We start from the raw sequence: 26,868 nt of genomic DNA, 5'->3' as shown, positions 1-26,868 counted from the left end.
TGCAGCCCCCCAACCCCAGGCTGCGGTCCCCTCCCCCAGGGTCTCACCTTCACTGCAGCGGGGCCACGGGCGCCCCCGAGCAGTGGAAGTGCACGTTCTGCCACTTGCCGTCTCGGCGATGCCACACGCGGGTCTCCTCGGACTGGCTGGTGCGGGGCCGGCCCTGCCCGTCGATATACTGCGTGAGGCGGATGTAGGCAATGCAGGCAGCGTCCTCGCCGATGACGTGCACGTGCGGGTTCAGGATGGTTGTGTGGATCGGCTTGCTGTTCTTGGCGAGCACTGCGGGCAGGCAGGGGTTTGGCATTGTGCCTGCCCCCATCCAGCCCCTCTACCAGCCCAGCCTCCTCCCCCAAGAGCACCATCTGGCTCCCCCTCCCTGTCCCCATGTGTCCTCGCCCCTCATCCCTGCGGCTTGGGGGTTTCTGCCACAGAGGGTGGAGCAGTGGCCAGCTGACCCTGAGCATAGAGGGGACAGGGCTTCCCTGGGCCCCTGACTGGGGGTCCGTGGGCTTTCCAGGGGTACCCACCTTCTTACCCGCCCCCTTGCCCCTCACTCACAGTTCTCGAAGTAGAATCTGTGGAAGTCCATCCCTTCAACCAGGTTGCCCAGGGCTTCAGGCTCAAATGAGGTCAGGCCTGGGTCGCATATTTTCCTAGGGGGCAGACCCAGGTGAGGAGGGGTCCCTCAGAACCGGGTGCTTCCATCCAGCCCCCTCCCTGTGGGGAAGCCCTCCAGGTCCACACCTCCCTACCCCAGGACAGGCCAGGCGCCCTGACTCACGCGTAGGCCTCGAAGTCACCATTGTTGACAGCCTCAATGAGCTGCTCCGTGATCTTGATGATCTCCTGCTTCCGCGCTGCAGGGAGACAGCTGCCCAGTGACCCACACACCACCTATGCCCGCCCAGGAGCGTCCAGGCAAAGTACCCCGCCTCCATCCCCATCTCAAGGCTGCCCAGCTCAGACTGCTCCCTTCAAGGCCACCCACGGCTTCCCGGTTTCCAAGTCCAACGAGCTTCCATCTTGTTTGTCTTAAATACAATATCCCCGAATGAGACACATACTGCATCCATAGCACTGCTGCTGCTGCTGCTGCTGCTAAGTCGCTTCAGTCGTGCCCGACTCTGTGCGACCCCATAGACGGCAGCCCACCAGGCTCCCCCATCCCTGGGATTCTCCAGGCAAGAACACTGGAGTGGGTTGCCATTGCCTTCTCCAAAGCATGAAAGTGAATAGTGAAAGTGAACTACTGGTCTGGAAAATGCAGGTCAGGGGAGCAAAGCCTGCCATGACCACTCTGCATCCCCAGTCCCCCCAGGCACATGCCCTGGGCCCTCAGCAGGGGATGACCCTGTGACACTGTGACCAGCCTTCCTGGCTCCTGCCCCCCAGGCATTGCTCTCTAGTCCTCCGTGCACCCCAACAGCTCTTGTGGAGGGTGGGGCAGGTGTCTACTAGGGGCTGACTCACAAAGCAAGGAGGGGATTGGAGGCTGCAGGGCCAGGCCTCTGTACGAAGGCCAGGAAGCAGAGCCCAGTGGAAAGCTGAGCATGGGCCTCACTGCCTTCTCTCCGTGGAGGCCCACAGACTACCAGCTGGCCTCTTGCCTCTTCCTGCCTCCACCTGTTTGTGGTCCTGGGCCCCAGGCCAGTCGTCTGGCATAGCTTTTCCATCCTGCACCCTCCACCTGAGGCCCTGGGCTAGCAGCCTTCTCCAGGTTCTTGCCCACTTGACCTCTGGTCCTAGACTGACCCAGTCCCTGGGGTGCTCGCCTGGGGGCCCCCCTTTATCTCTTAGACTACCATTTATTTTCAGGCTACATATTTTAAACACGTGGAAGAAGCACAAAGAATAATATAGCCCATGCCCTGCTGGTTCACATCTGACAATTTTTATATTTGCTTTAGATTTCTTCCAAAGAGAGAAAAACTTCCACATAAAGTCACGGTGCCCGTGTTCCCTGGAATCTTGTTCTTCACTCACTCTCCCCAAAGAAGTACCATCCTGAGTTAGGTGCTAAACCACGCCTGTGCAGATTCATCGACACCCAAAGGCACACAGGAAACACATACATGTGCGTGTGCACACAGCCACGGACACACCCGCACGTGGTGATTCCATAACGCAGTAAACGCCAGCAGCAAAACCCAGACCCAAGAAGACCACTGAAGGCGGCACCCCAGTTCTCTGCACAGCCCCTTCCCCGGTCACAGCCATGCCCGCCACGCATCTGCACACCCTCACACAGGCGTTGTGTCCCTCTGCTCCCCGCAGTAAGGAGGACCACAGGTGCTCTGCAGGGCCACTCCTGTGGATGCACATTCCCACACGACCAAGCCTAAAGACAGGCGTCTGTTGCTCTCCAGCATCCAGCTGCCAGTGCAGCTGGGCTCCACACAAGTGTGAGTTGATCCACAGCCTACATTCCCAGAGTGCAGGCTGCCAGCTCCCAAAGATGCACGTGCCCAAGGCCATCCCATCAGCACCTTCGGCTGTCTGGGTGTTCCCTTCTCCCAGGCGCTCAGACGGGAAGGGGACAGCCTACAGCAGGAGATGCTGTATGTGAGCGGGGGCGTGCCCATGTGTGAGCTGGGAGCCTGGGTCGTGCGGCACTGGCTCTGGACAGTGGCTGCTGGGTGAGCGCTGTGACACCCGAGGGGTCCAGTGCATGCACGCACATGTGCGTACATGTGCCCCTTCGTACACATGGGTGCGTACTTGTGTGTGTGTCTGTAGTGCATGTGCACGCCAACCTGCCCGCACACACACACTGCCCTGTCTAGAAGAGACCCTCTCTCTGCACTGACTGTGCTTCTGCTGGCTTCTGTTTATTTGTTTTTTCCTTACAGAACTCCATGTCTGGACTGTAACAGGGTTTGGGCTTCAGGCTGTCTCTGCAGAACCCAGGCCCCTGCTGGAAGCTGGCCTCCAGGAAGGGGGCCCAGCTGCCCTGATGCCCCCGTCCCCCCGCAGAGCTCTGTCCCAGCACAGACACATGTGGGTGGTCCCTGTCCTCACCTGCTGGATGTCTCATACCTCCATCAGCACACCTCCACCTAGGCCCACCCCATAACTCAGCTTCTCCCCTCTCAGGGCTTCCTCCGCAGCCTCCCCACCTCTCGGCCCTCCGCCTGGGCATTTCCCAGTTCTGAGGGCCCTCTCTGCTCTGGGATCTCATCAACCCCCACTCCCAGGTCACCTGTCATCTTCCTGGAAGTGGCCTCAAGCCTCAGTCTCTGATCTCCTACTGCAGCCCAGCTTCCCCACCAGATGCCACCCCAAGGGCCAGGGCCCCTGGGCTTGTCTGACAGCAGCACCTGGCGCCTGCCCCTCCCACCCCTGCCCTGGGCGGCTGGTCACCCTGGACCCCACTGCCTCCCTCCTGAAGCACCACGTCATACCCCTGCTCAGGAGCGCCCACCTCCCACTGTGAGTCAGCTCCAGGCCATCCTGCTAATCTTGCTAAGGGGACGTCTACACATCCCAACATCCCAGACACTTGTCAATCCCCCCTCTTGACAGACAGCGTGAGCTGTCTCCCCTCCAAATGTGAGCCCTCAGCCGATAACCTTGCAGCTGGAATTGAGACCTTTTTTTCTGTTTTGTTTCCCCAAGCACTCTGATTTTACGATCACCCTACTGCACCATGGTAAGTGGGCTGAATTTTCCACTTGATGAGGTAATAGTGAGTATTTTTTAACAAATCATAATTTAAAATGGAGTCGGTGTAAAAAGAAAGTATTAAGTAAATAGAGCTCTAAGGTCACAGAACACATTGCGAAGTCTGAAGTTCGGGAAATAGCCCCCATGCCCATTCTGCAGATGGGAAAGCTGAGGTTGCACAAGCCCAGCCACAGCCCAGGAATGAGCCAGACGTTCCTGACCTGTGGAAGGACTCTGCCCTCTCCTTCCTTGCTGTACAGAGCAATCCTGCCTCCCCAGGTGGCACACTACGCAAAGGGACTCCTGGCAGGGGGAGGGGGAGGGCTGGCTATCAAGGACAAGCTGCCTCCACCAGGCAACTCCAGAAACAGAGTTGAGGTGCATGGGCAAGAGTCTGGCATGGGAGAAGTCCCAGAGTTGAATCAAAGCCCTATCCACTCTGGCTCTCTTAGGGGAGAGCTAACAGGCCAGGGAAGCCCAGACATTAGCAAAGGGTCCAAGAGGACCCTAGTGACCCCAGGTGGACCCCAAGCAGCTGCAGGGGCGCCAGGATGTCCCTAGCCACACCAGGGAGGCAGCTGCACAGGATCAGCCTGGATTGTGCATAATCCCTGATTATGGAGAACTCAGGGCGGGCCAATGGGCACCAACCCATTTACCCCTGACAGCTGGCGGGCTGGCTCCCGGGAAAGGAGGCTGCCCGTGACCCAGCCCAAGCATGGCCCTCTGCACCCAGGCCTCTGTGCCAGTGGGGGAAGTCCCTGGCCCCAGAACTGGGAAGGGGGGCCACTCCACTCTGGCATTCACCCACTTGGCCCACTGAGTGCCAGAACTCACCCTGAAGTGGCCACTCAGAAGTCCCTTCTCCAGGCTGGCCCGACCTGCATCCCTTCACCCAGGACCCACACACACAAGGAAGCTGGCTGCTGGGAATCCCAGGTGGAAGGGCAGGAGGTAGGAGGACCCCTCTTTCTGAGGGACACTGATAGGGGCCACCCCTCCCCTCGGTGCCCCCCACCCAGCACTCTCTCCCTCCCCTGCACCATGTAGGCCTGGCCACACGTGCCAGGAGTCCAGGCCCCAGGGTCCCCTCCACTCAATCCTGGTCACAGCCCCTTCTGCGGCCCTACCTCCAGAGTCAGGCTCAGGACAGATCCTCAAAGGGGCAAGCCTGTGCTGTGCCTCCCCTCCCCCACTCCATCAGCCTGTCCTCGGAGCTCCCCACTTGGGGCCAGCATGCCCCAAAGGTGGGTCATGGCCTTGGACCGGGGTCATATTGCAAGGACCCCTTGGACACAACCCTCCACATCTGCTACCCTCAGCTTCGTTATCTGTGAAACTAGGGGCCACAAGGGTCCCGGATTTGGGGACATGGAGGCCTCTAAACTCAAACAAAACCCCACACAACTGGGGACAGGCACAGGTTCCTCTGTGTGCCCACCAGCGAGACTCTGCTCTCCCACCTCTGAGAAGCATCTCCACTTCCTCTAGCAGAGCCTGAGTTCAGGCCACAACCCCCAAACCCCCGGCCTTCCCCTCTGCTCCCAGGGCCTCCCTCCCACCCACCTACCCCCGCCCTGGCCCCCAGGCATGGCTGGCAGGGGTGGGCGGCGGGGGTCGGCACCCCCACAGCCCAGCACTCACCCAGCCTCTCCCCAGCCATGCCCGGCCCTTGGCCCCGAAGCAGCCTCGCTTCTGAGAGCCCGGTGTCTCCCCGGAGGAGGGGGTGGCCGCCGTCCTGGGATGTCATCCATCCCTGTAAGCGATACTGGCGAGCAGTCGGCAGACGGGCTGCAGACGGCAGCAGCGGCTCCTCCCTGCCGGGGGAGGCAGCCCAGCCCAGCGCCCGCCCCCAGCCCGCCCCCCAGCCCTAGACTCACCAGCCAGGGCCAACCCCAGACGGCCCGCCGCCCCATCCTCACTACCACTATGGAAGAAATCTGCAGCTCACAGCCCCTGGGAGGGAGGCTCTAGTTCAGGGAAACCTGCCTCCTGCTTCTCTCCCCACAGGTGCGCATCTTTAGCCAAACGGCAGCTTTGTGTGGAATTCCCTGGGTCCCCCACCCAGGAGCCGACCCCTTCCCAGAGCCAGGGGATGGCGCACTGCAGCTGGAGGTCTCCACACCTGAGAGCCCCCAGGAGCAGCCAGCGGGGCCACTCAAGGTGCTACTTACACGGGGTGAGTGGGGGGCCTGGGAGAGCCGGAGACGGGCAGGGTGGGGGGCCCTGGGCTTCTGGGGTCCCCGAACCCCTCCTCACCGTGTTCAGGATGTCAGAGATCCTGGGGGCTGGGGTGGAACAGACGAGACGTGAACACGAGGCAGGCGGGGGACACGCAGGAGAGAAAACCTATGGGCTGATGAGCCAAGCCAGAGAGAGTGGGGAGGGGGGGGACGGAGGGGTCATGAGGGGACAGAGAGGGATGGAGAAGGGATGTGGGGGGTGGAGGGGGACGTGAGGGACAGGGGTGACAGAGAGGGGCATGGGGGACGAGGGGGAAGCTTCAGGGCTGTTCAGGCAGCTGCACCTGTCTGACCAGGTGGGGGTGGGGAAAGCTGCTGTGGGCGGAGGGTGCCCTCCATAGAAGGGCAGCCTGGCCCAGGAGAGGAGAGTAGGCCCGCATGGGACAGACCCGGGTGGGCACCCCCAGGTGAGACGGGATGGGTGAGTGGAGGAGTGCACAGAACGCCCAGCCCCTCTGGAAAACTAGTTCTGCAGGGAGGCTGGGCCCCTTCTTCTTCCTTTAAACCCACAGGCCTCTGGTCGAGAGGATTTCTATAACAGCTCCTTATGCCTGGATGCCCAGCACGGGGCCAATATGAAGTCAACGTGACTGACAAGGTCACGGCCCATGGCCCAAGGGGCAGGGTACATGGCTGCCCTGGGTGTGGGAGACCCTCAGGGGGTGAGGTCTGGGGCTGGACAGCAGTGCAGGGAGCCGTGTGAGAGGTGGGGGTGGGGGAGCCGGGGGAGAGCTGCCTTGCGGAGTTAGCGCGTGCGCCCCCTGACACCCAGCCAGGCCGGACAGTTAGCCAGGCCTTGGCAGCCTGGTCCAGGGGCAGTTGAGGCCGTGCATGGCAGGATGCAGGAGCCACTTGGCAGCAGAGGCAGCAGGCCTGGGGCACTACTTACATGGGGTGGGCAGGGGGCCCTCGGCTTCTGGGGTCCCCGAGCCCCTCCTCACGGAGCTCAGGATGTCAGAGATCCTGGGGGCTGGGGTGGACAGGAGCAGACATGTGAGGAGGCGGCGGGGCAGGCTGGTGGAGAGGAAGCAGGCCTCCCACTCTCTCCCACCCCAGGGCCTGTCTCAGGACCAAGGAGCCCCGGCCCTGAGACCCCCCAGGCCAGTGGAGAAGGCCCAGCTCGAGGGGCAGAGGTGCTGGGGAGCTGCGTTGAGGGGCTGTGAGGGGCAGGCTGGTGCTCGAGCTCGGCTGGCCCTTGGCCCTCGAGTGAACCCTCAGAGGAGCTGCTGGCCCCTCCAGGAGACCCCCACAGCAGCAGGGCCCGGCTACTTACATGGGGTGGGCAAGGGGCTAATGGGAGCCGGAGACGGGCAGGGCGGGGAGCCCTCGGCTTCTGGGGTCCCCGAGCCCCTCCTCACGGAGCTCAGGATGTCAGGGACCCTGGGGGCTGGGCAGACAGACGAGACGTGAACACAGGCAGGTGAGCACACGCAGGAGAGACAAGGGGGTGCAGGAGGATGAGAGGAGGCTAAGCTGGAGAATCACACGGTGGGGTCCAGGGCTCTTGGGGTACCGTCACCCCCGTGTGCCCAGGGCTGTGAGATCACAGCAGGTGTGTGAGGAAAACACAGGACTACCCGAAGGGCTGGACCCGGGGCAGGAGGGTTGTGTACAGTGCCTGCCGGGACCAGCAGAGGGCAGGCCTGAGCCCACCGGGGCTTCTCTGCATGTGATGGATGGCCTAGCTGAGGCTGAGACTCCTCTCGCCCCTGCCCTCAGGCATCTGCCGATCGTCTCCCAGCCAGACAAGGGGTTGGCATGAGGCTGGCTGGCTGGCCCTCTCCCCCGGGCTCCTGCAGTCTCAGGCCATCTCAGGCTCCCGCCTGGTTGGGGCGAGGGCAGACATGCAAGGACAGGGCCTGGGGGAGGTCTGCGTGACCTCCAAGCTCCATGCCGATGGCTTAGGGCCCACAGTCCGGGGAAACCACACGAATGTCCACTCACTCTACATCCAGAGGCCAAAGCCTTGGGCTAGCTCACTTCCACTCTAGGGCAGGGGGGGATACTCAGGACAGGGTCATCGCATCTCCCAAACTGGCAGAGTGGCCACCTCTAGCCCAGCGCTCATCTACGTAGAGTGTGGCTGAGGGGCAGGCTCCCCAGGCCGGGGCCAGTCACCTGGCCTAGGTAGAATGCAGACCAGATCCCCTCCCTGGGGCAGCTGAGAAAGCTGAGGGTGGAAGAGGGGCTCCAGGGTGAGCATACAGCGCCCGGCACCCTGGGGCACTGGTGCCAGACAGAGCCTGAGCCAGCTTGGCCTGGGATCCCTGAGTGGGGAACGGGACGCACGTCTCTGCAACCTGCCGCCCAACAATGAGCCCAGGAAATGCCCCTTGATGCCCATCCATGTATCAACTGCCAGCTGGGTAGGCACAGGTTTAAGGACCTTTGAGAGAAGAAACAGCAAATTCAACCATGGAAATTGGGTGCACAGCCCCCGGAGCAACTTGGGGGCCCATGCAGAGAACCGTCCCGTCCAGGGCAGTGGATTCCACACTGGTCAGGGCGCCCAGGTCCGCCAGGCTCTGCTTGGATACTCTGCCCGAGACCGCCCAGTGCCAGTCTGTACCCAGCCTCAGACGGGGCTATAGGCCTGAGCAAGTCACCCCTCATCGCAGGACGAGGCCTTTGCTGTCCCAGCTCCCCACCTGCCAGTGGCCTGCCCACCAGCCCCGCAGGCGGGGAGGTTGGATACCTTTTGTGTCTTCATCCTCTATGGTGGTGTGGGTGCTGTCGGATGACTCCTGGGGAGACACGGGGAGGCAGCGGGTCAGGACATGGACTCTGCCCCCACGGGGCCCAGGCCCCAACCCCAGAAGCCCACAGGCAGCAATGGAGCTTCACGCCAGACCCAGGGGTCACCCATTTCTAGGCTGGGCCACTCACATCCCCAACAGCTGAGAACCCCAACTTCTCCTTCTGCCAATGAGACACGCCCAGTGGAAAGATTAGCATGCTCAGAAGATACTCTTTAACAAGATAAAAACTGTTTGGGGTTTTTCTTTAAAATTCCAAGATGCCTGGGGAAGCAGGAAAGCATCCACAGCCCGCCCACTTTGGCAGACAGGGTGGAAGCTTCCAGCAGGTCCTCAGGAAACTTGACCCAGCCCGGTCAGAGTGCGGCAGCACCATACCTCCTCCCCAGGCCTGGGCCATCTAGCCAGGCCTGGCTTTACCTCTCAGGTGGCCTGAAGGGCAGAGAGGTAGCCCCAGCACCTCCTCCTGCTGCCCTTCAGATATAAAACCAGATGCCCTCCACCTGTGACTGAGTTCCCAGAGAGCTTGCTTGCTTCGCAGAAGGAACATCCCAAGGAACCTCCCCCCGCCACAACCCCCTTACTAGACACTGCTCTGGGCCCTGGGCCAGAAATGGGGCATCTACAGGTTGTAAGATCAGGGCCCACATCACAGAATGTTGTCTCAAGGCCCCTTGCAGGGAGGGCAGACACCACCACCACCACCACCTCACCCCAGACACCAGGTCCCAGGAACACCTATCCCTGGCCTGAGTCACCGTGGACGCCCAGGCTCTTCCCAGCACCTCGAGGCTGGGTCAGCCCAGATGCAGTGGCCCACAGCACCCCTGTCCTGGTCTGTGGCCGGGATGTGTGGGGACCCTTTGAGGATCTCAGGCCCAGGTGGGAGTCTGGGTGGGGGTAAGGTAGTGAGGTCCTAGAAATGCAGCTGGGCTGCCCACCCAGCTCTCCCACCACCCCAGAAAGCCAGCCCCTTCCCTGGCCACAGGGTGAAAATGCTGATGGGATGGGAGCTGATGCCAGAGCAGAGGAAGAGCAAGGAAGGGGTCAGCTCAGCGGGAAGCACTGGGCACGGCGGGCAGAGGTGAGCAACGGGTGAGGGCAGGAGGGTCTGTGCTGTCCCCCTCCTCCTGGCCCCACACTGGGGGGCACACAGGGCAGCCCCCATTGGCCCTTCTCCCCTGGAACTCCCAGCCCTTGGCCGCACGCCGCAAAGGACACCCGGGCTCTTTCTGGCACCCTGAGCCTCTGAAGTGGGCCCTGCCTTCGGCTGCTCCTGACCAGGCTGGGCCTGGCCACCCTCCAGGGCAGGATGGAGAGGGTCTGAGAAGCGGACCCTGCTCAGGATGGCAGGAAGCCCAGGCTCCCGTGTCTGCCGGGGACTTGGTACAACCGTGCCTCCAAGGGCGGCACCTGGGGCTTTTCCCCAAAGGAGCAGCCCGTGGACTTGGGGGCTCTGTCCTGCCTCGAGGGGGGCCGGTCACAGTACACCTGTCTCAGCACAAATGCTTCCCCAGGGTCAACATCCCAGACCTTCCCCAGGGCCAGGGGTCTGCCTCCCGGCTGAGCAGACGCCCCCGAGAGCGTGGCGAGGAACGCGCAGTACCTTGATCCCGTCCACTGGGTTATGAATGACGGTGGTTTGAGGCTCCTACAGAAGAAGGAAGCACAGAGGAAGGAAAGAGCGCAGTGAGAAGAGGAGGAGAGCAGAGGCCCCCAGGCAGGAGCCTGGGAGAGGAGAGGAGAGGGCGGCAGCAGAGCAGGATGGAGGCAGATGGCCAGCAGGGAGCGGAGCAGCTGGAGAGGGGTTTGGGGCGATGCGGATGGAACGAGCAGACCAGCCCAGGGCCTCGAGGGCACCAGTGACCGGAGGCCAATAGAGAGACTGGGGCTGAGGGCGGGGGTGAGAAGCCGCACCCTGGGGTCCCTGCCTCGGGCGCTCTGCCCTCTCTCTTTGCTGCCGGACCTCCTGCCCATCACGGGCAGGGCACAGGTTTGAAGATGTCATGGAGTGGGGGCGGCACATGGGATGGACGGGTCCGAGATGGGGCTGGCTACAAGGCCGGCGTGTGGGACCCTCCCCTCCTGGGCCAAGGCCACCCCCGACACCTGCACTTGCTGTGGATGTCCGTTTGGCAAATCTAGCCTCCCCACAGGTAGTCCAGGGCTCACTCCCAGTAGCAGGGCCTGGGGCCCGTGGGGACGCCAAGTGTACTTTCAGCAAACTCAGGACCTGTAGACCAGCAAACCGCAACCTCCTGGGATTGCCTGCTCTACACGAGACACCATAGGCACGCAGCAACCTGGGCAGGAGGGCCGTGCTACTGGCCACACCCCTGCACCACCGGCTCCGTCCCCTGGACAGGACCCTCCAGATGAAGGCTGGAGCTGGTGGGTCCCTGTGATCTCATGTCTGCCCACCCCTCCCCATCAGGGGAACCCCTGAACCCTCCAGGCAGCCACAGGCCAGCACAGCCATAGAAGCGTGTCTCCCTGTAGCACATGGACTCATGGGGAACACCATGGCTGCCACTGCCCTAGACCCCACAGCCACTGCTAGGCTGTCACCAGGGAAAGCCAAGGGGTCTCTGTCTCCCTCCAGATCACTGGGTGGGCTCTGAAGCTAAAGCCAGGCTCATCCATTCTCCCTAGGGAGAAACCAAAACCCACCCCTCCCAGACAGTGCATCCTCCCTCCCCCCACCCCGCACAACCCAGGGGAGGGGCTGGCAGTCTGTCCCCACCCCTAGCCTGAACCACACCCCCTGCAGAGCCAGCCCCGCTGAGTTCCTGGCCAGCCTCCTGAGAGCAGAGGAACTGAGGTTGGTGCCTGGACCCTGGGTCTCAGTCTCACCGGACCCCTGACGGTTCCCCCTGCTGACCAGGGGCCTGTCTACTGCACCTGATGGGTTCCCTGGCACTGCATGAACTGAGGTCTTCCCTCATCCCCACATCCCAGGGCAGAGGGGCTAGTAAGGCTAGGTGTTGTCTGTCAAGAGACAGGCTGGGAGCCAGACCCTGGCTTTACCCTAGGCCTCCTGACAGTGACCACCACACAGCCGGGGTACAGGAGAGGATGGCCAGGAAGTAGGGGGCAGAGGGGTTCAGTACCAAGGCGGCTGGAGGAAGCGTCCCCTTGGGGCTGGTGGCAGCTGCACTGTTTTTGGTGCTATTCGTCTGGGGCTGCAGAGAGAGGAAGAGAGGCCATTAGGGAGAGAATGAGGGCTCATACCCCTTCCTCGAGATGGGGGAGGCCCAGAGGAGCTCTGGGGACTGGGCCACGCTGCAGGCTGGGGCAGGGGGCCAACCACTGCCCCCTGGGCCGAGCAAGTGCCTCACCTTAACTCCATCTGCTTTCTTGTTGAGTAAACTCTTGGCTGCTGCATTGGAGAAAACAGACATGGTGAGTGAGGGGCCTGGCTCCCACTGCAGCCCACCCCCTTGGCGTGAGGCAACCTTGGGTGCCTGTAAGGAGCCCAGGTCCCCAAGATCGAGTGAGCGGGCCACCCCAAGTCCCAAGGCAGGGTGACTTCTGCTACCTGGGGCCTGCTGGGGACAGAGCAGGTTTGTGCCCAGTGCTGAGCAGGGCCACCCTGCGGGCGGCCTGGCCAGGGCGGCCTGAGGACCCTTGTCCCCAGGACAGGGGCTTCCCCCAGCCCTCCCCCATGACCTTGGAGGACAACAAGATTTCTCCTCCCACCTGAGACCTCAACTTCCAGGTGGGCAGCACGTGGGATCCCCCAAAAGGAGGGCAGGGCACTGCCCTTGCCCCAGATGAGAACACAGGACAGGGCAACAGGTTGGGGTGGTGGGCACCTCCCGGTGATTCTCCATGTTCTTAGGCAGGGATAAGCGGGCTCTAGCTGGCCACCCACATAGGGAGGGACTTGTCCCAAGCCCAGGGGCCTGCCTGCTCTCAGCCCCCCAGACCCCCTCCCTCAGCAGACAGCATTCAGAGCTCTGCCCCCATGGCCAGGCCCCAGGCCATGCCTCTTGGTTCAGAGCACGCACACACACGGGGCAGCCTCATTCTCCCTCCTAGCCCCGGCCTTGGGCCACTTCTTGCCCTTGCTCTGGCGGCACTGACAGGGCCAACAGGGGCCATCCACCAAGGACCTTGAGCTCTGAGTCAGGGCAACAGGAGGACACGCCTGGGGGAGGGTCCAAAAGGCCACCTGCACCCCAAGGTCCCACCACCTCTCAGATGCACAGCAGACGGCCCATCTCACCCCAACCTTCCACCCCACCGAAGAGGTCAGGACAGCCCACTCAGCGACTCTGCCTCTCTGTGCACCAGCTTGAGAGGTGTGACCTGCCACACCTCCACAGGCCCTCAGCCTCCAGCGCCTGCCCCCTCCACAGCGGTTAGTTTTAATTACAGAACTTAAAAAAAAAGAAGAAGTCGGCTTACCTTATGGAAAAGGAAAGGTGAGGAGAGGAAGAGAGGGAATGAGGAAGGAAGGAAGAGAGAGAGAAAACAAGATTTGTGGAGGTTCAGGCAGGGAGCACAAGTCTGCAGCCCGGATTCAGCGGCTCCTGCCTCGCCCGCCCTGCCCACGCTCACGCCAAGCGGTGCCCCAGGACGGCCGGTGCAGGTTAGAGAAGCAGCCCGGGTCAGATGCCAGGGGCAGGGTCCCTTGCCCCGGAAGAAGGTGGCACAGCCCCCACGGCCGGCTCCGAAAGCTCTGGCTAACCAGCCCTGCTTAGAGGGACTGGGGAGCCCCAGCAGGTCTGCAGGGGGCACTTTGCTGCTGGGGACATCCCCGGAGACTACTGACTCTGGACGGTACATCAGAAAGACAGGCACTAAGACCCAGAGGGATGTAGCCGTTACCGCTCCCCGCCAGTAACACCTGCATCACAGCCTGGGCCAGCCCTAGACCTCCCAGGTGGGGTCAGCTTAATCGTTCATTTGCTCTGGGGGATCCTGATGCTGTTTCAGTTTGAGAACCACTGATCAAGGTCCCCAGTAGGGTGGCCAGGCCAGTCCCCGGCTGCTGGGCCCCCACCTGCTGATGACCTTTTCCTGTCCAGGTGGCCATCGCCGCCCTCTGGGCCTTGTATGGGGACACCAATGTGGGGTCATCGGAGAACCGCTACACTGGGCGCAGCTTCAGTCCCCAGGCTTCCTCCCCAATAGCCCCCCAATACCCTTGATTTCCTCCTAGGATTCACAGGGCAAAGTTTAATGAAAAGCTGGACTCCTGGCCCCACTCTTATCTGGCAGGCCTCACCCCATGAGAATTACCACAGGATCCCAGTGAGTGAAGGGACCCCAGGCCTTTTCTTGTCCCCCCAGCCTGGCCGCTCTGCTGTTCATCCTCCCAAGAGAGAGGTCTCACTTGGTGAGGCTGGTCTCAGGACCACACCCTGATGCCGGAGCAGCCCTGCCCTGCAGGCCTCTGGGCCCACGGCCCACTTCCACTGGGGGGATAATGGAAAACCTCCCCTGGTGGCAGCCACGTCTGCCTCCCTGTAACTCACCACGGAGGAACCACCCAGCCCGTCAGATGTGGGAACTCCTGAGCCTCCAGGGACAACAGCCTGACTCCCGTGCAGCAGGCCACCCCTGCTGACCTCACCTCTCTGCTTCCTTCTCACCTCCAGTGTGCAGGGAGGGCGCTGCCGCCCCTGAAGTGGGAGTCATGCTGTGGTCACAGAGCCCAGGGACCCTGTCTATGCTGGCCAACCAGCTGGCCGGACAGGCCTGGGGGAAAGTGGTGTCCACCCCATCTTGAAGGCACTTGTCGTGAGAGCTGAGCAGGAGAGCAAACTCACCCCCAGCCCCCAAGTTAAGGTGGGCAGTCTGGGGAGAGTCACCTCCCAGTGCCACACAGCAGTGATCAGCGGCGCTCCCAGCCAGCTCTTCAAAACCAGCGCAGGCCAGTGCCAGTCTGAGAAGTAAAGCCAGGGCCAGCTCAGGGCCCTGGTGGAAGTGGAGTCAGCTGTGCCTTGGGCTTCCCCTTGGGCAGGAAAGGGGGGCCGTGGGTCAGAGCCTGGCTGGAGGCAAATGGAGACCTGGGACAGCCCTGGGTCTTAGGAGGGTCCCCTTCAGTCTCTGATTCTGTCAGAGCCCACATTCCAGACCAGGCTATTCAAGACAGTACCAGTTCCGCTCCCTAAAAGCCATCCCTCTGGGGACACAGACCACACCACGGCCCAGGCTCTGGGAAGCCTGGAGCAGACACCTGTTCTCTGAACTGACTCCCACATGCTCCTCCCTGGGAATCCCCAGACCTCCGCGTCTGGACACACAGCTGCCTCCATCCTGACCACAGCTCCTGTCCGCCGCATTTCCTAGAAATTCACATCTCTGGCTGAGATCAACCAGGATCCTGTTAACTCCCATCTATTCTAGCGGTTGAAGGCACAGGGAGTTTCTTCGTGTCTTCTCAAGTCAAATTCATTACTATGTGGCAGGAACTGAGGTGAACCAACTAGGCATCCTAGACCCCCGGGGAGACAAGCAGAGCCCTCCGCCCTAACCCGCCCTGGGTCCTCAAGGCCACACCGTCGCTGAACCCCAGCAGTCTGGCTGAGTCTCCTTTCGGTGAAGGCCAAGTGGGACCAACCAGGATGCTTTGATGAACTGCAAGAGGTCTACAGACACCCAGTCTTCCGCTGGCCGAGCGCTCTATGTCACCCCAGAGGCCATCATCCACAGAGAAGCAATGTCCCTGGGGCTGAGCCCCCTCACCCGCCATGTCTGCTGGGTCCAGCACATTGGCTGAAGTGGGCTGCCCTAGCAGGGTTGTGAGGGCTCAGCCCACACGGCCCAGCCGTTACCTCATCCCCTAGCTCGTCACTCACGGACAGCCATGCTGGGCTCCGTCCACATGCATGGACCACCCCAGGACACAGAGGCCCTGGGCGCCCAGGGCGGAGCCGCACATGCTCGCGGCCTCATGCACTGACGCCCCACATCCACTTGCAGGCAGCGGGCAGTGCAGGCGGGAGCCCCGGGCAGAGGGCGGCTCAGAGGCGCCTGCCTCGCTCACCGCCCTCGGTCTTCACCAGGAGCCCCTGGTCTCACCGTTCCCTGCCCCTCTGCCCCTCCCTCCCCCCAGGTGCTCCAGAAAGGCCCAGAAAATGAAGCTGACTCAGGATAGCCCCTGAAAGGCTGGCCTGCTGGACCTGTTCACTGGGCTCACAACAGGAGCGTGGACCCTCCTACCCAGGATGGCCCTGCCCTGAGTGCCCCAGGAGGCAGCACTTGGGGTCCTCTGGGTGGCAGGCTGGCCTGTGCATCCTGCAGGGTCGGGGGAAAGAGCCAGGCTGGACATGTAGGGAAGAAAGGGCCTAGGCCTGGGAGCGGCTGGGCATCTGCCCTGTCCCGCGGACACTTGAGGCAGCGGCAGGAAAAGAGGGCTTCTTCTAGCCACATGACCCCATCTGGGGAGCACCTGGTTGGCCCTCAGCTGCAGCTCCACCCCCCTAAGCTCATGCCACCCTCGGCTTGGGTTGGGGCCATGGGCCCCTTAGGAGGTCTTGGGGTCTAGCCTCATGGGGTCTGGCCAGGTCACAGTCGGTGACTCCCTGGGAGGTCTGCCCTTCACAGACAGCAGCAGCAGATGGGCAGACTCTGCCGCTCCCCTCATGGGCTGGGGGATGAGGTGAGGGACCTCATAGAAGGAAACCAAGAGGAGGCCTTCAGTCATCCTCTGGGAGACCGAGGGCCACGTCTTGGGGCTCACCGGGCAGACATACGTGGTCAGTACAGACCACTGGTCTCATATGGAGTATGAGTGGCTAGGAGTACAGTGCGTGTCCCTGAGGGCAGGTAGGGGCCAAGTTCCGGGTGGATGGGGTGGCGAGTGGGCTTTCGAGGGCCAGAGTCTCTGCCCATGCCCTTCTCCTCAGGGTTCCCATTTGGGATTCAAACCCCCCAGCAGCAGCCCCAGAAAAGAGGTTTCCTGTCTTTCTAAACAGGCTCTTGACAGACAAGTGGGGAGTGAGCCTCAGAGAGCAAAGGGCTCGGAGCAGAAGTGGAGTGGGGGTCTCCCGACCCCCAGACTCAGGAATCGGGGCCGGAGAATTCAGTCAAATGCACGCAGGGTGACATGGCTCAGGGGTCACCTTGGTTGGCCCCTCCTATAACAGGCGAGGCTGCTGGGACATGGGTGCTGGCTCCCTGTCCAGGGTGGGGGCTCGGTGGGTGTGTGTCCACGGCGGGAGCAGGGGCTCCCGGGGCCTCTGGGGTGGCTCTCAAGGCCCTGCTGGCGGCTGCGTGCAGCGAGGGGAGCTGCATGCCGACAGGCGGGACGTCTACCTTGTTCCACCAGCCCCATGGTGGTGCCGGAGGCCGCGGTGGACATTGTGGCCGGAGCGGTGGTCTGTCTGCCCACTGTTAGCACCGGGTTAGAGACGAGGGGAGGGGCGGACACAGACGAGGGGCGGGCGAGGTGAGGGGAGAGAAGAGACAAAGGAAGCAGAAGAAGATTAGAGTCAAGGTTTAGGTGACGGATGGTTCCAGAACCCCTTTCACAGGAGCGTGAAAACAAGATGGAGACCGATTGACATTGGGAAAAGCATTTGCCTCCTTTCTCCTTGGAAAACCCCAGCGGGGCCTTCCGGGTGCCCGGCCGGGCGTGCGACAGGACACGTCCTATTAGTACTGGTGTGACAGCATGCCCCCCGGCCCGGCAGCACAGGATCACAGCAAGGTAACAGGATGGGGCGGGTGCCGATGCAGACGGACAACGAGGACGAGCACAGACGCTCCCGCGCCGGCACCGCGGGCGACAGACAAGCCACAGAAGAGCGAGGGGGCGGCAGCCCCGCCTGGGGGACGTTGTCCCCGCCACCTGCCCTGTCCCGAGGCCTCAGGGTCGCCGACAGACCCTCGGAGCGGCCGCACGCCCCCAGCCCTGCCCACCCTTCGTGCCCAAGTGGGCGGCCGCCAGCCAGCGTGTCCGGAGCCTCCTCTCGCCTCCCTTCTCCCAACACAGAACGTGTGCTCAGAGGATTCAGGACAACAACGAGGCCACAGAGGTGCTGACCAATGCCTGGACAGACACACGGAACTGCGGCCCGCCGGCAGGCAGCTCAGACACAGACCCAACACGCAGGGACGGGCCCTCGGGGGGCCCGGCCAGAGCCCAGGCCTCCTCTGAGGCCCAAGGGTCTCAGAGGGAGGAAGGCTGGGCTGGGCCGGGCCGGCAGCAGAGGACGGGACTATGGGGGCGAAGACGGGGCAGGCGGCTGGTGGCGGGTCACTCCCCAGGCTTCCCGCCGCAGGCCTGCTGCTCCTGGAGATGGCTGTTCTCACCTGAGAAATTCCGTGTGGCCAGCATGGTGGTGAGGATCGCACCCTGGAGAGAGATGCACGGCTGAGGCCAGGCGGAGACCCCCACCTCCCACAACCCCTGGACCTGGGCTCAAGGGCTCTTAGACAGGCAAGAGTTCTACACGCCCACCAGCTGCACCCAGACAAGTCACCTCATGCAGAATTAACAGTGACCTGTCCTGGGCCCTAAACGATCCCCAAACGAAGCTTCTAAAGTGCTTCAAGACCCCTGGGGACACTGAGGCTGGGGGTCTGCCTCTCCCTACAGCCCTTCCTCTCCCTGAGAGGTGCGTGCATAGCAGCCAGGGTCCTGGTCAGGCCTGAACACTCGCCCTCAGCACAGAGCAGCCTGTAGGCAGGACGGGCCTGGTGCCTAACAGCCTCCTTGCCCAGGGCCCCCTCCCTCCTGCCCCTCTGAGCAGCAGAGCTTGGCTGCTCTCCTGACCAGAAGTGCCCCAGGTCAGAAGCTTCTCAGCTCACTCCCACCCAGACAGTATGGCCGACCACAGGGCATGCCTCCCAGCCCCCTGCCACAAGGGAGCCCTAGGAACACCTCACGGGCAGCGTGGGGGACTGAGGAGGGGCCAGCCGACCTCTGGGCACCTTGGGTGTCATTGCCGTGGAAGGGACCAAGTCCACCTGGCACACCTGCTCTGGGATAGCACCAACCAGCAGCCTGTCCTGGGTGGCTGGGACCCCTGCCAGGCCTGCTGGGACCCCTCTAGCCACCCCCAGTGTGGGGCCCTCAGCCCCTCCAGGTACGTGAGCATGTAAGCGTGGCAGGGCACCCTGGCCACACACTGGGGTCAGCGTCTCACCTTGAGCTTCCTCCGAGCGTTGAATTTTTTCAGGCACTCCACGGTCTCCTGCCTGTGCATCATGGAGGCCACAGTGGAGCGTTGCTGTGGGGAGGGAACGAGGAGGGCGTTACTGCAAGGAGCCCCGAGGAGCATCAGCTTTGACCCCAAGGGGGGCTCAAAAGAGGGGAGGTCAGGGAGTGGCTCAGGGCAGCAGCACCACTGGGGCTCTTGTGCAGCCGGAGGCCACCTGTCCCCACGGCCTGCCTAATCTCCCAGTCCATCACCTCCTGTGGCCGTCCACTCCACCTGTCCCCACCACCACCTGGCCCTCACCCTCCTTGCCACTCCATCCCCTCACACGCTAGACGCCGGTTCCTCTTCTCATGGAGCTCCTGTCCTCCCAGGGACTGAGGCCTTTAAATCACCAGCACGTCCCAAGCCACATGGCCCTCAGGAGACCACAGGACCAACCCACTGGATTCGAGGAGAGGGCCCAAGGTCAACATGCTAGGGGGTGGTCCGGGGCTGGTGCGACTTACGCAGACCCACGGGTGCTTCAGTGCCTCGTGTGCCGTGATGCGCTTGGCGGGGTTGATGGTCAACATCTGGTTGATGAGGTTTTTGGCTTCGGGAGTGACCGTGTCCCACTCAGGGGACGGGAACTAGAAAGGAAAACCAGGCACAGGGGAGCCTGAAGCCCCCGCCCCAGACAGGAGACAGAATTCTCCAAAGGGGAGCCTGAAGACCCCTCGCCAGACAGGAGACAGAATTCTCCAAAGGGGAGCCTGAAGCCCCCGCCCCAGACAGGAGACAGAATTCTCCAAAGGGGAGCCTGAAGCCCTCTCCCCAGACAGAAGACAGAATTCTCCAAAGGGCCCCAACTGAAAACAGGGGTGTCACCCCACACCCTGGCTCTTCCAGCCTGCCTCCCCCAGATGGGGAGGGATTGGGGGTCCTGGCACTCACGTCGTAGGCCCCGGCCTTGATCTGCTGGTACAGCTTGTGCTGGTCCTCGTCCCAGAAGGGTGGGTAGCCCACGAGCAGGATGTACAGGATCACCCCTGGGGAGAGCCAAGAGCCCGGGGCCTCAGGCTGCTGCCCTCGCTGCCCACGCCCAGCAGCCCAACAGCCCAGCAGAGCCCACCAGCGCAGCCACACACCAGTCACATGCTGCCACGAGGTGTCTGGCATGTGATCCCGGGATGGGAGTCAGATGCCCAGCCCTGGTACTTAACAGCTACAGGATCCTCAGCTAGTTTCTCGGCATTGGCTAGGGTGGGAGTCGCTGCCCAAAGCCAGCAAGTCCCATGAGGACACTGGGGTCCTCAAGCGCCCCCTCTTCTCCATCCCCACAGCCAGCGTCAATCAGTGTCCCTCTTTGGAGACCCTCATGTTTGCAGAATGGCATAAACAGCTCCTCTGCCCCCTGACTCTACTTCACAGGGAGGCCCGAGAACAGCCCCCTCCACTGCACTGACTGTCGGGGAGACGCCCCTGGCAAGGAAGCAGCCCTGCCAGGGTGGTCCACACAGCCCCCACCCCTCCAGTATCCATCCACCATCCGGGCACTTGCTTCCCCTTCTCCAGACTGCTCTGCTGAGTGCAGGGCAGGCAACGAGGTGGCGGGCTTCTCGGCAACAGCCAGGGTTGTCTTAGTAATTCCGGTCTGGGTGGGGAGGGTGCTCCCAGCTGGGGGCAGCCAGATGTGGGTCTGGTGCGGTGCTTATGGGCGCAGCCCCACCTCGCCCAGCACACCAGCCTCACCGCACGCCCAGATGTCCACCGGCTTGCCGTACGCCTCCTTGCGCAGGACCTCTGGAGACAGGTAGCCCGGCGTGCCAGCGAACCCTAGCACGAGGGGAAAGGGTGGTGTGAAGGACCACAGGGGCGGCCAACACCCCTGCCCTGTCCCCCGGCCAGCCAGCTGGCCAGGTACTCACCAAACCACGCCTGCTGGTCCCCCTGCACCTCGATGGCCAGGCCAAAGTCCGCCAGCTTCACTGCAGCCCCTTTGCACTTGCTGGCCAGGAGCAGGTTCTCGGGCTGTGGGGAAGGTGAGCAGCCCGAGGGTGTGGAGTTTACACCCAGGGGTGTCACCAGAGAGAGGGGGACAGAATACCCCTTGGCAGACAGGGGTGCACAGGTCCCCTGACCACATGGGTGTCCCCCAGCATGGCTGACACCTTTGGCTTGAGCGCACCCCAGAGCCTGCACCCCACAGTCTCTGTCCCCCACTCACCAGGGGCAGGGACATGAGCCCTAGAGCTGAGGGAAGCTGGTTCTCAAAGTGCAAGCCTGTGAATTCGGGGCACTGGGACCGAAACAGCACATCCTGGAGGCCCCAGCAGGCCATGCAGGGCCAGACCCCCGCTGCCCTCCCCCGACCAAGGCTGGCCGCACAATGAGAGCAGCTGCTGGAAGGTTCAGGCACTTCCTGCAGGATGGAGACTCTCAAAGGGCAAGAAGGAACAACCAAGGGCCCCCGCGGCCAGAGCAGAGTAGGACATCCAAGTCCCACCAGCCCTGGGCTGGCTGCTCACAGGAGGGGAGGGTCCCGTGCCGACCTCCCAGCCTCGGGGAGCAATGCCCTTGCTCATGCTGGAAGAAAGGGTATTCATCCCTGTCCCACTGGGGTGCCGAGGAAGCTGCTGCCCAGTGACCGGAAACACTTGGCCTGAAGGCCCGAGGAGTTCCCTGCGCGCTGCGTCCTGCAGGCGAGGCTCCTCCACCCCAGCCTGTCCCACCGGCCTCGCCACCTCCCAGAGGGCAGCACTCAGAGCTCAAAGCCGCTGGACTTCCTCATCCCTGGCTGCCCAGGGCTCTCCCGGCCCTCAGCCCCCTCACCAGGCCACCCTCCCGACAGGAAGGTCTGCTGACACCATGCTGCCCACCTTAGTGCCACCAAGAAAGACAAATGCCGCCAACCGAACTGAGTTAAGCTGCTTGGACATCAGGGATGTGAGGACAAATCGTGGGGCATAGATGAAGCGCGCCAGCCCATGAGGCAGAAACCAGAGCTTCCCCAGGCCCCACACAGCTGGCGGTCGAGGCTCCGTCACTCCAGGTGACACGTGCTGGGGATACTCAGCCCCGTCTGACCAGCATGGCCGGGAGGCCCCTAAACACCTTGATTTTTCCAGTGTGAGTAGGGCAGGGGGACCCCTACCTCCCCACAAACCCTACACCAAGAAGTCTGAAATAGACACAACATTGCAAATCAATACTTCAAGTTTAAAAAAGAAATTTTTTTTTAAAGAAGTCTGAAATACTATAGGCTAGGGGCTGCAGCTGGGGGCTTGACTCAGCTTCTACAGATCAGATTACCCCCACCCCAAGGAAATTCTTAGGCTTCCCGGGTGGTGCTAGTGGTAAAGAACCCGCCTACCAGTGAAGGAGACATAAGAGACGTGGGTTCAATCCCTGAGTCAGGAAGATTCCCTGGAGGACAGAATGGCAACCCACTCCAGTATTCTTGCCTGCAGAATCCCATGGACAGGGGAGCCTGGTGGGCTACAGTCCATGGGGTCACAGAGAGTCGGACACAACTGAAGTGACTTAGAATACCTCTCTGGGAAGAAGGAGCTAAGGGAACCTGGTCCCTGGGGAGAGCTGGGCAAGAAGGCTCCTCCCTGGGAGGAGAGGGAGGGGACCCAGCTGGGTTGCACAGGGATGTTCCCACCCCCAGGCTCTACCCTGGCTCCCTCACAGCCACCAAGATGGCACCAAGCCCCTCTGCTCGCTCCACCCTCCACATCTTGGCTGAGAGGAGACCCACCACAGTGCTGCTTCTGGAGGTCTGTCTCGGCCAAGATGACAGAGGCCTCTCTAGAGGAGGAGGGACACCTGGTGGGAGAGAGGAGACCAGCTGGCCCTAACCCCTTTTTCTTTTTCTCAGCAAGGATTCTGTGTGCCCTCAGGCCACACCCGGGCTGGGGAGAGCATCCATCTGCACTTCGGAGCTTTGGGCTCCAGGTTTGCTACGCATCATAAGGTTCAGGATGAAGGAGGGATGCGTGCCCTCTTCCCTGCAGCCCTCCTCCCAGAGGCCCCTGAGTGAGGCCCATGCAGACAAGACACAGAGACAGAGGGGCACCCACAGGACAGGCAGTCCAGGCGGGGAGCCTGGGCAGACCCATGAGAGGACAGGGGACCACACAGCACATGCCGAGTGGGAGCGGGGACACATGAGGGCACAGGGAGCGTCCCAGGCCTGCTCCTGGTGGGACATCCCCCCAAGAGCAGCTCCACAGCATCAGCTCACACACACACACACCTCTGGGTAGCCCCAGAAAGATGGCACTCCATTCAGCCCTAGCACCCACGAGAAGGTTGGTCTCAAACACCACCAGCAGGGATGCAGGCCCAGGGTCCCCCCACCCCATGCAAAACCAACGAGAGAAGAAACTGACCCAAACTCAGACTTGGAGAAAGCTGAGTCAAAGAAAGGAGGAGAGATTGAGAGGAGGAGGAAGGGGGAGGCGGAAGGGCAGAAAGGAGGAAGGGGGAGGTGGGAAGGCTGCAGCTCCTCCTGAAGGCCCCTCCCACCACCCAGAAGCCTGTGGGTGACAACCTTTGTTTTAAATGATTTGCAGTTTGCCCAGAGCTGAGCCAAGGGCCAGAGATGAGCAGAAAGGACTGGAAGTTTGAAGAGACCAAACTGGCCCCTCACCTCCTGCTCCCAAGGCATCAACCCCACCTGCAGGTACATTCTCTGTGTCCCTCCTGCCAGGTCCGAATCTCAACTGGAGTCCAGAAAGCGAGACCCCACGTGGACATGTGCTACTAGGCTGATTCTTGACAACTGTCCCCTCTCAGCCCTGAAGCCTAGAGGCATTGGGAGGGATGTGAACAGACACATGCATGCATGCACACACACACACATGCACACACAGTCTCACACACATGCATATGTACACATGCTCACACATACACACATGTCCATGTGTGCACACAGACCCACATTCTCACAAGCACGCACCTTCAAACACAAACACATGCACACACATGCTCATACGTGCCAATGCACATGCGCACACATGTTCTCAGGCACACACCTCCATGCAAAAACACACAGGAACACACATATGCAAACATCCCCACACACACGTGTCTTCTGGGGCACTGCCCTACCCCCGAGCCTCCCCTTAAACACGACATGCAGTTACAGACAACAGGCACCTGGCACAGAGCGGGGGGGACTCACCTTGAGGTCCCTGTGGACGACCCCCATCTGGTGGCAGTGAAGAACCGCCTCCAGGATCTGCTGGATGCAGTGACTGCAGCAAACAGCAGGCGCATTAGTGCGGATGGCCCCTGAAGAGTGGGCGGGGTGCAGGAGAAGGGTGCTGTGTGGGAGTGGTGGGGTCTCCAGCCCAGTGGGGGCCCAGGGGAAGCAGAGAATCAAGGTGCTGCCTGCCACATGGGAGACGAGACGCTGGCTAGGAGGGGGCCTCTAGGGCTCCCTCTTCACTCTCAAAGGTCAACACAAGGCATGCCCTCCCCTCTAACCAGGCCCGCAAAGGAAAGATGCCTGACCCCACTGCATCCACCCCAGGTTCATGCTGGCCATGCCTGGCCCTGAGCTGGGTGCCCTTGGGGAGGAAGGCCAGGGCTGAATCTACACCCTGCAAGGCAGGCTGGAGACCCAGACAATAGGAGGGGAGGGTAGAGGTGAAAGGGCAAGGGAGAGAGGGCAGGCCAGTGCCATGGTGCGGGGGTGATGCCCTGGGCACCAGTGCCCCTCTCTGTTCTGAGGCTGTGCTAACACTGCAGTCACCAGCACACGTGTGTGGGAGCGGGTGTCATTTCATTAAAATAAACTTCAGCTGGCTGCCGTGCTAGACAGCTCAGCTCCATAGCAGCACTGGGGTTGCTGGGGGCAGCCTGGCACTATCCAGGGCCCCAAGCCAGGGGCTTCCTTCCAAATTAGGGAGAAGTCCCAAGCCTTCTGAGGCATCACGGGTTGGAGAGAAAGGTCCAGGCTCTCCCCAGGCATCTCCCACACCTGGGCTTCAGCAATGGCCCTAGACCTCAGACCCAGGTGCCTGCAGACCGAGATGCCCCAGCCCCAGTGACCTGCTCCTGCCACCTCTAGGTGGTTGGGAAGTGTCCAGCTGCCCCCAGAGGCAGGCACAGCCCCCTGGGGTTCCACAGCACCCCCGGAGCATTACCAGCCACCAGAGACAGGCGTGCCACAGGCTGCCATAGCCCATCCCTGGGGTCTTGGCCCCAGCCCCTCTGGTGGGGGCGAGGGAGGCACAGGCAAGACCGCCCCTGCCCCGGCTAGACCGGGGAGGTGACTGAAGGTCAGCTGCAGGGATGGACTTTGTTTTCCTAACAGCAAACTCAAGAGAAGGGACAAGAAACCAGGAGAAGGGATAAGAAACCAGCCCGTGTTCTCAAACAGCTCTGACCACACAAAAAAGTAACCTGAGTGTCCACCCTGAGGAAACCCAGACCTCAGAGTCCTAGTGATGATGGATTGCCTGAGGTTTATGGGGTCAGAAAGAGCTAGGCCCAAACCTGTGGGTAACAGTCCCCCAGCAGCCCCTCCCCTCAGATGCCTCTAAGGGCTGGAAACCCCACCCCCGCCCCCAAGCCCTGAGCTCTCCTGTCCCACCTGCTCCCAGGGCCTCCCTCCCTGCTTCTGTCCCTCCCACCACGCCCTCATCTGCCAGCCTTGGTCTTTTGTGGTCATCCACCCTCATCCCTGTATCCCCAGCTCCACATCCAGCCACTACCAGCCCTCCCAAGACTGTAGACATGGGCTCAGCCCCTCCAGGCTGCTCCTCAGGGCAAGTTCATCCAGGGGCCTCTTTCCTCGTGGGCAGAGCTCAGCCGTGAGGTCTGGGGAGCTCCTCTGAGGTCAGGACAGGCCACTAGGTGGAGGCAGAGGCCAGAGGAAGCCCCAGCGTTTGCAGTTGAGACCACTGAGCCGGGGGCCCCGGGCAGGGGGCGCTGGCTTTCCCAGTTCCTGGGAATCTGAGCCCTGGGAAGCTGTGCTGCGGCATCACTGCATCCTCCTGGAGCTCAGCCCTGAGTCCCTGGACCACCTGCTCACTGCAGCACCCCACCCCACCCAGGGGTTCAGGGACCCTCAGGTCAACCAGCCCCTGCCTGTGCTGCTGTGGCCAGACCCTGGTTCTGCCCCTGGGGGTGTCCACCTGAGCTATGTTCCCTGCCATCCATGTGGAACCCCAAGCCTTCCTCCACACCATCAGCAGTCCTCACAGCCACAGGCTGGAGTCCCCTGGCCACTCCCCGAAAGCCCGATTGACCTGGCTCCAACCTCAGGCCTGCTGAGACCCCTGCAAGTCTTGATGTTAGTTTTGGGTCAATCCCATCTTCTTTCTTCACCCTCATGACCTTGCCTCTGCTTTCAACCTCAGGACGTTCTCTAGACCTTCCTCCGTGTGGAGCGAGCTCGGGGCTCCCACGTCATCCCCCCTGCAGTCACGTGGCGGCCCTGCACTCTGGGTGGCGTGCATCTCTACACTGGACTGTGGCCTCCGTGACCGCAGAGGCATGTTAGCTCTCTCCTCTCATTGTGTGCTCAGCCTTGCAGGAAGGTTTCTTGGACCCGGGAGGCACCTGCCGCAGCACCAACTGATACATCGGCTCAGATATGGGTGGGCAGTGCCCTCTGTCCTCCTCCATGTCCCCTCCTGAGGATTCAAGGCTCCAAACTCATGCCAGGATGGGGTGACTACACCTGCTGACCCAGCACTGGTCTGCATCTCTCCCTGGACATCCCAGGACTCAGCCCGGCTGCTGAAATCAAGCCCCACGGTTCTGACACAGCCCTGTCCGCCCATCTCGCAAGCCCCGCCCCAGAGAAACCTGTGCAGGTATGCCCCTTCTCATAGCCCACATGGCAGCGCCAGCCTGTCTCCCAGGCCTTTTCTTCACAGCATCTCTGGGACCGACGGGCAAGTGGCCTCCACAGCCAGCAGGTAGACGGGATTCTCATGCGCCTGGAGAGCAGCCCATTCCGGGCAGCCCGCCATCCAGGGACCCCTGGAGACCGCTCCTGGTACCCTTCTCAGCCTGCTCCCACCCTGGCCTCCAGTCTGAGACCAGGGCCTTGGGGAACATGAGACTGACTGGCCTGTCACGAGG

At 62.0% G+C, this 26,868-nt stretch overlaps 1 protein-coding gene across 15 annotated transcripts in view; it reads right to left on the bottom strand.

Moving 5' to 3' along the window:
• CAMK2B (calcium/calmodulin dependent protein kinase II beta) overlaps positions 1 to 26,868 on the bottom strand; it is a 91,031-nt gene that overhangs the window by 2,087 nt on the left and 62,076 nt on the right. For 2 of the 15 annotated variants that reach the window (XM_069586885.1, XM_069586886.1), the window contains exons 6-22: positions 23,954 to 24,026; positions 20,691 to 20,793; positions 20,515 to 20,598; positions 19,717 to 19,811; positions 19,290 to 19,412; positions 18,769 to 18,852; positions 17,933 to 17,975; positions 12,004 to 12,044; positions 11,776 to 11,847; positions 10,272 to 10,316; positions 8,605 to 8,653; positions 7,183 to 7,296; positions 6,799 to 6,879; positions 5,841 to 5,954; positions 785 to 860; positions 562 to 656; positions 48 to 282 (exon numbers count right to left, since the gene is read on the bottom strand). In XM_069586885.1, coding sequence (XP_069442986.1) covers positions 50 to 282; positions 562 to 656; positions 785 to 860; positions 5,841 to 5,954; positions 6,799 to 6,879; positions 7,183 to 7,296; positions 8,605 to 8,653; positions 10,272 to 10,316; positions 11,776 to 11,847; positions 12,004 to 12,044; positions 17,933 to 17,975; positions 18,769 to 18,852; positions 19,290 to 19,412; positions 19,717 to 19,811; positions 20,515 to 20,598; positions 20,691 to 20,793; positions 23,954 to 24,026 — 1,525 coding nt within the window. In that variant the 3' untranslated portion in view covers positions 48 to 49. Of the gene's footprint in view, positions 1 to 47; positions 283 to 561; positions 657 to 784; positions 861 to 5,840; positions 5,955 to 6,798; positions 6,880 to 7,182; positions 7,297 to 8,604; positions 8,654 to 10,271; positions 10,317 to 11,775; positions 11,848 to 12,003; positions 12,045 to 16,933; positions 17,009 to 17,932; positions 17,976 to 18,768; positions 18,853 to 19,289; positions 19,413 to 19,716; positions 19,812 to 20,514; positions 20,599 to 20,690; positions 20,794 to 23,953; positions 24,027 to 26,868 lie in introns of all 15 variants that reach the window. The other 13 variants (XM_069586888.1, XM_069586889.1, XM_069586892.1 and 10 more) reach the window with 11 other exon arrangements.

The sequence above is a fragment of the Ovis canadensis genome, chromosome 4, assembly GCF_042477335.2.
Source record: "Ovis canadensis isolate MfBH-ARS-UI-01 breed Bighorn chromosome 4, ARS-UI_OviCan_v2, whole genome shotgun sequence".
Classification (NCBI taxonomy): Eukaryota; Metazoa; Chordata; class Mammalia; order Artiodactyla; family Bovidae; genus Ovis; species Ovis canadensis.
Note: the sequence above shows the minus strand (reverse complement) of the source record. Positions and strands in the feature narration are given on the sequence as shown.